An 11,456-nucleotide genomic window follows, 5' to 3' on the forward strand; every position below is an offset into this window, starting at 1 on the left:
TGTATTGGCTTGTTGTAATAAAAGACACTCTGAGCCAATATGTTCGGAGTTGTTGTCATCCAGAAGACGAATCGTGTAGGATGAATCACTCTCTGCAAAGAAATTGTAGTAGCAACGTCACTTTAAAGTAATTCGTCGCTTATCGGCCCTAACTACGGCATTTCGTTGTGTATAAGTGAAACCTACAAAACTTTCAGGAGCAACATTGCACATATTTACGAATATTGAGTGATTCACATTTGTAATTTTCTGAAGTTCGAACTGTACTGCATAATTTAGTAAAATGAAGGTCCATTAATCCTTGTAATTCGTTACATCGCGATGCACAATATTGGACCGCATGACGTATCATAGTATCAGGCACTGCCTATGTTGCCAACTTTTTTATGCCAACTTTGGCACCTACTTGCTATGTTCCACATTTTGACGAGGCTCTGCAAAAAATATAGATATATTTATATATTCGTGAAAAGGCGCTATCAATTCGTTCATTTCCTTACGAACACAAGTCCATGACACCTCTCACGTCCGTACGAACGGTACGATCTCCCTGACTAGACTGAAATGGTCACCAAATATTACAATACTGAAATCATTGAAAGTTGGAATGGAAGACTGGCAATGCATTACCCACAAAATTTGTTCTGACCGAAAGCAAATCAAATAAAATATTTCATATCGTCTGTTTGACGTCACTGTCGCGGTGGCAACCCACCAAGTGATATAAGGTTACCTTACATGCTATTAAACTGCGCATGCTTTCTCCAACTATTATTCCACGCACACACACAATTAGGCAAGTTTTATTACAATTGGGCGATATGTAACGTAGACAGAATTTTGCATTTCATGCACGTTTTCGATTAAAACGCTATAAATGACATTTTATTTACTGATCTTCGAACTATATCGCAGTAATGAAATCACTGACGTTACTATATTAAACAAGCACTTATAGTCCAATTTTCCGAGCCTATTTCAATTTTCTCATCCTATAGTAAGTAATTTAAATCCCCATGTAAAGTAAGAAGTTTGTTCCTGCCGATTCCAACCCCGGGCACTTCCCGTCTGACTTGAAAATTTAATTTGAGCGCAGCAAAAACATTGTGACTTCACTCGTTTGCCAAACATTGGGATAAAAATAGATGTTTTCATTTGAATTTAATTGGATTCTTTGAAATGGTAATAGATTATTGCAATTAAGGATGTATTTGACTTGAATGCTGTACAGTATATTCTGTACCAACAAAGTGAACAAAGTTCAATTTGAACATTTTCAGGGTTTTTAAAGGTTCTCAGAAAATTCTCTACACTAGGGAAGAAAATAAAAACATATATGATAGTAATATGAATAATAAATAATAATAATTGATCATTCTCTACACTAGCAGAGAAAAAAATAATAGTAATAATAATAATGACGAGTACTGTCTAATAGTAATTGATCATTAAATACTATTCACCATTTTATGATTTACCATTACTTTGCATGTCGAGACGTTCACAATTTATAAGCAAAGGATCGCAGGCAGATAAGAAAGATAAGATAGCATATACCTGAGTACAGCGTACCTAACATCGCTGCACATCAGTGGCCATTGTGCAGTGTTGGTGTTTATGTTGTTACTGGAAATAAGCAAATTATAATACATTTGATTGTTTTCCTACATATATAGCCTGAGTGAAGATAAATCTAAGTCAAGGTGTGTTCAACACTCATTAACTTACAATACAAAATAACAACATCTGGCAAAAACCGTGAGCCACGTAAAATCGTCACCAAAGTTGATGATATTTTGCAACATCTGATATTCAAATCGTGTTGTTTTATCTGATTCCTAAATTTTCATGCCTTTAAATCGTGATTCGTGCAGATGTGGAAGGCGTTCTCGGCTCTGAAGATCAAAGGGGAGTTTAAGCCGCGGGTGGATAACTTGGTGTTCCGGTTGCACTACCGCTACACCTTCATCCTCTTCATGGCAGGAGCTATACTGTCCACACTCTATGACTTCGTCGGTATGACTATAAATGTTAAAAAAATGTTAATAAGAATGGTTTTATAGGTCATTCCGTATCAGTGTCCCAAAACAATTTATCAGCATTTTTCTTCGTATAGGACTATTGGTCATTTGGCCGAACTCTGTAATTATGTTCAATTTTACATAAGTAGATGATCAAAGTTGAAAATGTATCCTGGCAAGAATTTAATTTAAAATGCTGGCGTTTATAACATGATGTTGTTTGGTAGCAAACTCTTTCAAAGTTGGATCATGAGTATTATTTTGCACTAAATCAAATTCCGAATGTACAGGCTTAAATCAATTCAAATCGTACATATCTAAAATAATGTAATGTGCATATATAGACAGCAATTTACGTTGCTAATATGTGAGCAAAAAGCAGTTTTCTTTTAAAAAAATGTATAACTCAACTGATCTCGCATTACTGTATACTTATTTGAGAATACAGTTTATAGATAGAAGCAACTAAAGAATAGCAAAAAGTTTATGCATGAAAATGTCTAAATATGTGCATAAATATATATAAATTTTAATCAAATGCACTCTCTGTCATTATAATCGCACTTGTATAAAGAAGAAGCATTATTAGCCCAATCATATTAAAGTGACTATAACCATCGCATTATAGTACTTATTAGTAGTATAGCTATATTTATTATTTAGAAGGCTTGATACCAAACTCAAGTTTGTGTGTGGCAGGCGAGAAAATTATCTGTATGATTGAAACCGGCGACGAAGCGCTACAAAAGGTGGTGCAGAGCTACTGCTACATCACCGGCACCTACACGGTCGACAAGCTACACTACGGAGAGGTCAGTTCTTTGCGGACATTGAAGGAAGTTCAGATATGAAAGAGCGCGTAAATTACATTGTTTCTTTCATGCTTTGGTCTAATAGTTATCATCGAACTCGTATTGCAGATATGCTTTCGTCGCCCAATGCATTAATTCCGGAACATTTATTTGTCAGTGTAACTCTTTTCTAATTGAATAATTCCTTCAGATGATAGAGCATCAGTGAACGAGCCCTAATATGTAACGTCCAAATGACTTTGTATTCTAAAACAAGAAAAACATGAACTCAAAGGTTATTTAAGGAGGGCGAAAACAGACAACTGTCATGATCAGCGTACAATTAAGAAAGCATGTTGTATTACAGTCGAACGCAATTAATAGGGAATTTGACAAATTTACTAAAAATTTCAACGCGCTAAGGCACTGAACTTGATCTATATATAAACTTGAATATTATGTAGGAAAGTGGTAAGATTAATAAGTCATTTAAAAACTAGTGATTCAACCGGATTTCCAGTGACGCAGCTGACGTACTAAGCGTACAATATAACATGTAAACCACAAAGCAGGAGAGTTCGGAGACCGATTTCCGGACAACTACATACTGTATAATCTACAATGTGATATCACAATAAATTTCTAAACAAATTCGGCACGTTCATCCTAACCTGAAGAAATTATCCTGCCTATCATAGTTTACTAGAAATATTCCTGCCTCTGAATTGCTTCAAAGACCACAGAAATTCACATAGACACGATCATGTTAGCAAGTTAATGATTACAACAAAAATACGATGAATACAACAGAAACACAATTTTGAATCCAACTATAATACAATGAATACAACTATAATACAATGATTATAACTATAATATAATGATTACAATAACAGGTCGGGGTGGACATGCCCCACCCAGGCGTGGGCCCCCACACCGCAGATGACGCCGTCACATACCACACCTACTACCAGTGGGTGCCCTTCGTGCTAGTCGCACAGGTAATTATTTTAGTCTTACAAAAATTAAAGAGCACAAATATATACATTACTGCGGAATTACTAGAATTTTTTTAATTTATAAGTCCGAAAATTTAAAAAAATTTTTCCTTCACTTATAAAATTTTCATAAATTTATGATAGAGCCCTCCATTGAGATAACCATGATTAAAATGAATGCTAAAATTAAGAAAAAGTTTGTAATAAAATTTCATTCTTTGTAATCACTTATTTCATTGGCCTGCTTATATTGCTAGTTCACCAAAAATTAGGAAAATAAATAAATAAATAAAACACAAGCAAATTCACTATATCTTTAATGAATGAATTCATTGAATCGCCGGCGAACTTGCTTGGGGATTTCTTCGATTTTAAATTCTTTTCATGTAAAGATATAAATGTAAACAATTTGTCTTATCAGGGAGCGATGTTCTATTTGCCCCACCTCATCTGGAAGCACTGGGAGGGCGGACTGTTCCGCAGCATCATCCAGAACTTGTCTGTTGTCGACTTCTTGTCAGCAGGCAAAACGGGCACCATCGGCAACTACTTCAACAGGGAAAATGAGTAAGAAATCCATATAAGAAATCTGTGACAAGTTTCATTTCGAATTAAAAGTTTAATTTTACGGTGAGTAAGAAGTAAGAAATCCAAAAAACAAATCTGTGACAAGTTTCATTTCGAATTAAGGTTTAATTTTCAAGTGTCGGCTTATTTATTTTGCGCACGCCGGCTGCTATAGGTGTAACAATGGATAAATTTTCATAATTTGTTAGAAAGAATAGAATGGTGACAAGAAATTCCTGCGTGTACTGCAAGAATTAACTAATTAATTTGTGCAGGTTTAAGTCTCTTGCAGTTTACATCACAGATTCGTTGCACACCCACAAGGGATGGTCGTCAAAATTCATCTTCTGTGAATTTCTCAACTTGATTGTGACGATCTCGACAATTTTCTTCACCAATTTCTTCCTGGGCGGGGAATTTTTGACCTACGGTGTCAAGGTCAGTTATTCTATGTAAGTTTATCTAATAAAAATGCTAATAATACATCAATTGAAATTGCCTACTATTTTCCTTCTAGCTAGAGAACTAATATCTGCTAAACCGAAAAATGATTTGGCATGTAGTCCGAATGAGGACACATTTTCTACATGCAGCACGCCACGTCCCTTGGCCGTGCCAAATTTGGCCAGACCTGACAAATTAACAGCCTGGCTGCATGGGTGACTCACACAATGGCAAAAAGGCATAACTATTTGGAAGAAGTGATATGTTAATTAAATCTGTTATTGTTATTGCGTACGTAGCATATAATAAAATATTTGATCACGCACGGCGGCTGCGTATGAAATAAAACATTAGTACTGGGGCCGTTCTACTAAAACTTGCTTAAGAGGCCCGTTCACGGACGCTCCAACTCTAAACTCGGCACACTGTGCGAGAGCATTGTAAATTTCAGCGGCAGGCAGCGTCTGGCAGCGTAGTGACGGGGCCGAAGGTGCGCGAGAAAAGTGAAGTATGAGCTGCACATTAATTGTGCATGGATTTTTTAGTTACGTCGAGACAAACATTTTAATTACTATGTATTTAAATTCTTTCTATTTTCCGAGTTAGCGCAAAATTTCTCATCTTCACTGCAGACAGCGGCTTATTTTTCACTAATAGATAAACCGTTCGCTGCCGACAGGAGAAATTCAGTGCACTGCGAACATTGTCCACCGGTCTATTCTGATCATTTACACTGTTCATGATTATTTACAACTACGATCATTTAGTTTCTTACTCAAATATTGGCTGGCTCGAAAATACGTTCGCACATTGAACAAAGCCATAAAACTAAAGTGTAAGTCGATAAAATTATTTAATTACATTCCTGACATCGATCTGTTCACTTATCTAATGATTTCCAAAAAAATAATCACATGGTTACTTTGGGAGGCAGCTGAGAGCTTTCTCTTCTCTTAGCTAGGCCGAACTGGCCTAGGCCGTTCCTTCCTCCCCAAAACAGAGGGGGAGGAAAGAACGGATAAATAAACGGAGAGTTGAGGAATTCGCCTGCTGCGCTAAACCCATGACGCTCTACCCAATTCCCTCCCTACCTCCCAATTGTTCTGGCATATCCTCCCCTACCTCAATCGTCTTCTGTGTTATTATCTCAGCCGGTTATCGTTGCCTCAACAACGCTGCCGAGGGATGTGGTACGGTATCGCCGTACCAAATTGTCACGGCATATACTGTGCGCTGTAAAAATACCGTCAAAAATTTAGCAATAAAGACATACAAAAAATTCTATCTACAAATTATATTTTACAGTTGCATTCGCAGACTTTCGACGTCCGCGCTACGCTACCAAAGCAGAACTTTGCGTGTATAGACTCGAGAGAACAGCAGAATTGTGTAACTGAGAACAACTGTGGAACGGATGACTGAGGTAGGTGAGGGTTGAGGAGTGATTTACTGCGGTGGGCGCATGGCAGTGTCTAGAGTGCAGTGTACGTGTCCCCTCGTCCCCCGTCCCCTCACCTACCTACTATAACTATTCATAACTGTATAGTTATTAGCTGCACTGTGTAGTTATTGGATGTACTGTATAGTTACATGCTCCTTTGTATTCCTATATAAATTTGTTGATGGACTGACAGACGGGTATCATTCATTAATAGATATTGTAACATAGCAATGTTAACTAATTTACAATTTGTAACATTGAAATATCAACGTTATTTGAATATGTACTCATGAATTCATGAACAACACCATCGTTAATATCGCTCCCAATATTTTTACTAGTTGCAAACGGATTATTTCGTTATGATTTTATTTATTTCATTAGTGCCATTCTACATACATCCATAAATAGCGTTTTTACATCAAATATCCTCCTTCCAGATAAATTATCTAGCGCTTTTTCAAATTGCTCTAGGATATCATTGAGAGAAGTGAAGTGATCTTTCGCAACATCAACGTCGCCCTGTTCCATCATTGCGTTGTTGATGATGTTTTCATCGAGGTTGGAATTTAATGTTTGATCAATATTTTCGAGGATTTTTTCGCTTGTTGCCGTATTTTGTAGACTTTTTAGGAGTTGTTGTTGTTTTCTGCAAACCAAACAAAAAGAAAAAATTCAGCATCGAACAATAACAATAGAATATGGAGCACGAAAGCGACCATTTACGTTTACGTTTTAATGCACATGAAAAGTATAATGAAATAAATGAATGATTATTCAGTGCCAATAAATTGCAGCAATCATCAGGTTATAAAAATATGTTTTCAACACGAGTAACGATTGTCATGAATCTTACCTCCATCTTTTTAATTGTAGTCCTTTATTTATACGTTTTGCTGAGAGAACCAGTCTCGGACTTTTATGTTGCTTGCTAGAGAACCGCATCTTCTCACCAGTGTCGCAACTGACAAACTAACAACAGAAGACTGTTATTCAAAAGTCACTGCCCTTTAAAATCACCCCCTCTCAACCACACGGGGAGGGGCTTGGAAGAAGAGGGTAAGGAAGAGGGACGGAACGCCACGTGATTATATATAATTGGCATGCCGTTGTAGCGGGGAACCACTAGCATGTACTGGTCGTAATCGAAATGTAAATACTGGAAAGTTTATATAATTTATCTTAATATCCACAGATTGAAAAAAATTAGCCAGGATAGCATTCCAAATTTCAGATTTTTATCTTATTTATGAGGGGAGTTATCTGTCGAATTCATAGTTAAGAATACCCATAGACGATTACCGCTGCTGAGCGCCTTGAACGGGCCTCTTAAACACACGTAGCGGCCTAGTTATATGTTGCAGCCTATATACACGATGCGGCCTAGGTACACTCAGCGACCTAAGTACACGTAGCGGGAGATTTATTGTCTATGATTGGTGGGTTGAGCTGACCGAGTCACGAAGTATTAACTATATTTAATAATCCGGCCTCCTCAATGCCAGGTGATCGCGATGACCAACATGGACCCTGAGAACAGGACAGATCCTATGTCGGAAATTTTTCCCACCATGGGCAAGTGTTCCTTCAGGATGTACGGTCCTTCTGGGACCATCGAGAAGCGGGACATCATGTGCCTCCTGCCTACCAATATTGCGAACGAGAAGGTGGGACTGGGCAGACTGCCATTAAAAGTTATTTAACTCTTCAATATTTAATTATTATTCAAGTAATTCAACTCTTCTTCTTTTTTGACGAGACAAATTAGTAACGAGCTTTGTTATTTACCCATTAAATCCTTTTTATTTGATTTGAAAACTTAATTCTTTATTATTAATTATTATTGTTGTGTGATTGGAAATGCAAATAATAAATATTATTTTACTATAATTATTCCAGCTGCATTTTCTACCTCAGAAATAACTGCAAGTTTTTGCTAATGTAACGAGTTATGATGATCTTTTCGGTAATTCTGCACCTCCAAAATTAACTTAAAAATATTAGATCGGGACTCTCCTGCTCTAAGATAATGACCAGGGGCCATACTTTCAAAACTCGCTAAGTGAACGTAAGTACTTACGCTCTATTTTCTTGTCTATGACTGGTGGATTTTGCTTGAAAGGTCGTCAATGATTGGCTGATGAACTTACGATCTCTTAACTTTTTTTGAAAGTATGGCCCTTGATCATGAATCATTTACGAATTATTTTCCTGTAAACTAAGTGCTGATAGACGCCCTTTCGCCGGGGCCAAACTGGGTCAGAATGACCCACACAAGATCAAGAAGTGCATCACTATTATTGGATAAAAATATTGGATAAAATGGGAATATTTTTATCCAATATCAAATATTTTTTTTAAAGTGAATTTCCAATATTTTTATCCAATATCCAATATTTTTATCCAATATCCAACATTTTTTTATCCAATATCCAATATATTTGATATTGGATAAAAAGTGCATCACTATTTGGACAAAGTCTCACTCATTTCTTTGAGTGCAGGTGTACGTGATGCTGTGGTTCTGGCTGGTGATCGTTGCTGTGATCAGCTCGCTGTGGTTGATCCTGAGATCTTTATCTTTCATCCGCCCCATCCGGGAAAAAGTTTTTACGGTGTGTGTAAAATTCATTATTTTGAGCTTTTATAAATAATGCCAAATTCATTAAAATCATAGTAACATTTTGATTAACAGCAAAATTAAACTTATGGTAATAATTTCAGCAGGTGAACGTCTAGAATATTCTTTTGTAGACCGACGACATCATTTTATGTCCGAAATTATCAATACTTTAGAACCAATGCTTTAGAGTGTCTTTCCCGAAATTTTAAATTACGGAACCTACCTTACCATAGCTTATGGGTTGCGATATTAACCCTAATTAATTCACATTAAATGCAAACTATAAATACCCAATTTCTCAGCTACGAGCCTTCAACTTCCCGCGCCACAACATGAAAAGTTTCGAGCCTCTTTTGGGTAACTTGGCTACCAGGCAGGACGTCGAAATCGTTCTCAATGACTCGGACTTCGGTGACTACATTCTGCTGAGCCAACTCGCGGACAACATGGACCTTGCTATGTTCAGTGAATTTGTACGCTATCTGGCGAAACATATCAGGGAAGAAAGACGAACCTCCTCTAACGACAGTGGAGTACACGATGATGACGATATTTCTAAACTTAAACGCAAGGAAGCAGAGATTCATGAGCATCCTTATTTAAGTGCAAAGGCCTGATCAATAATAAATACGACTGAAGCAAAAAGCAGACCGCCACAAAAAAAGTGTTGAGGGGTGTCATGTGCATGAATAAATTGCGAAGCCAGACTGTCAAGGAACAACCCTAACCCATATACGTAGCACGCAGAGCATCCAATGCTACCAAAGTAAGTAAATCAAAAATTCTTCAATATTAAATTTAAATAGAAAAACTGAAGTTATTAACGGAAAAAAATATCTAGTCACTTTCATGATAATTTTATTTAAGGAAATTATTACTCGAAATGAATGTGGAACTCTATTCAAGAAAATACATCTTAGTAAAACGTTCAGTATCTTTCTTGTCTCTCCGTTAATGATAGCAGCTATCAGCAGACCTCGAGGCCAGAGTATATATAATACTCCTCATAATGCCGTTACATTAATTAATTGGACCAATAATTTTAATTAGTGAAATCTCTCCCTTTACAGCAATATTCTAACTTGGTATAAGTATTCAAGTCCCTTCCCTGCATTCGCCCCAACAGAATATTTCATTTAAAAAAACTGTCATAAATCGATTTACGAATTAGTTTCTAGTACCAGCCTGTTTTTAAAATAAATGTACTCCAAATAATTCATTTTTTTTGTCAATCCAAAAATCCCTTGAAAGATAACCGTTATGCGCATGACGCAACTTCGTTTCCGAAGCGCATGCTTCGATTGTAAGCGATTACAACTGTCACGATAGCGTCTGTTGCTTCGGTTTATATGAACGCAGTTTGCTTGTCTACATCTCGACTGATAAGGTCAAGTAACTGATAAGCTCAATAGCGCCATACGTGACGGTATGTAGGAGAAGTAAATATTTCCATCTCATATCCTCGATAAAATATATAACAAATGTTATTAATAAAGCTAAACAAATGGTCAAGTGCTAGCGTGTCTCGCACTGCATGCCGTGGAGGGAAAATCTAATTCAAGAGAGAACAGGTGGCCGGAGTTCTAGGAACCCTGTCTTAAGAATGTCACGTTTAGGATCGTACCTCCTTCCGGACCAGGTGTAATCGGGGAGGCAGGGATGGTGCTAGAAATACTCTGTCTAAAAAGACATTTCCCCGAGAATTTTTTTTTGTTTCATAGATGTTACAACTTCCGTTTGGAATATTAATAAAAATATGCATCGCTTCCTTGCAATGTGAACGTCCTCAACACCCGTAAATTTAAAGTAGAAATTACCTTTAAACTAATGCGTACACCGTGCGAACTTTGGTTCCATCTTCAAGAGGCTTCCGTGTTGTGATACGTTAATTATAGAACTCTGGACTAATATTTGCTCGCCGTTAATAACGAGTTAGTAAGATTTTAGGTACTGATACTCACCAAAATTTCGCGAATCAAAATAATTCTTCACAAAAATTTATCACGCTTAAGTATAAAGAATAAAAGTGCTAATACGAAGGAGAGACTAACAACACGGGAGTGAAAGGTGATCAGAAACAGAAACCTAGACATTCGTTTAAAGGCCCGTTTACACTAGTGGCAACGACATGCGCTTTGAGTCGTTTGCTGCAGTGCCTCACCGCGCACAACCGTTCACACTACTTTTGTACTCGGTAGTTTGAGACCGCGCGGCGCGCGCTTTGAAGTTTGAACACTAGTTGCCACCTAGACGTCAATGAGGATGGATGTAACCGAATTTGAGCTGTGGGCCATTGTTCTCGTGTGTGCTGTCGTCCGTCATTCTTCGCACTATGCCAGTTGTAAACGAGAATCTAGCATAGGCATCATAATTAGAGAACTAGCACATTCAAAAAGATACAGTTTGTAAAAAAATAGTCTATTCTTAAATAAAAAGTTCTAATATTCGTACCGATATCATATCATCATTTGAAATCGCTTAACGGTAATGCATAAATTATCAGAATTATCAGGAGTTGCTAAAATCACATAAACTAAACACGTCATGTAGAAATAACTTACATCATTTGCA

General features: G+C 37.0%; 1 protein-coding gene across 1 annotated transcript; it reads left to right on the plus strand.

Annotated features, from left to right (window-relative positions):
• Positions 1-1,593: 1,593 nt before the first annotated feature.
• LOC108678005 (innexin inx2) lies at positions 1,594-10,424 on the plus strand. The gene is made up of 9 exons (XM_018166332.2): positions 1,594-1,703; positions 1,875-2,016; positions 2,721-2,833; positions 3,709-3,813; positions 4,232-4,377; positions 4,653-4,815; positions 7,768-7,929; positions 8,767-8,877; positions 9,188-10,424. Exons 2-9 carry the CDS (start codon positions 1,875-1,877, stop codon positions 9,500-9,502), a joined length of 1,257 nt encoding a protein of 418 aa, XP_018021821.1. The 5' UTR covers positions 1,594-1,703; the 3' UTR covers positions 9,503-10,424.
• The last annotated feature ends 1,032 nt before the right edge of the window (positions 10,425-11,456 follow it).

The sequence above is a fragment of the Hyalella azteca genome, unplaced genomic scaffold (assembly GCF_000764305.2).
Source record: "Hyalella azteca isolate HAZT.00-mixed unplaced genomic scaffold, Hazt_2.0.2 contig5416, whole genome shotgun sequence".
In the NCBI taxonomy this organism is placed as follows: Eukaryota; Metazoa; Arthropoda; class Malacostraca; order Amphipoda; family Hyalellidae; genus Hyalella; species Hyalella azteca.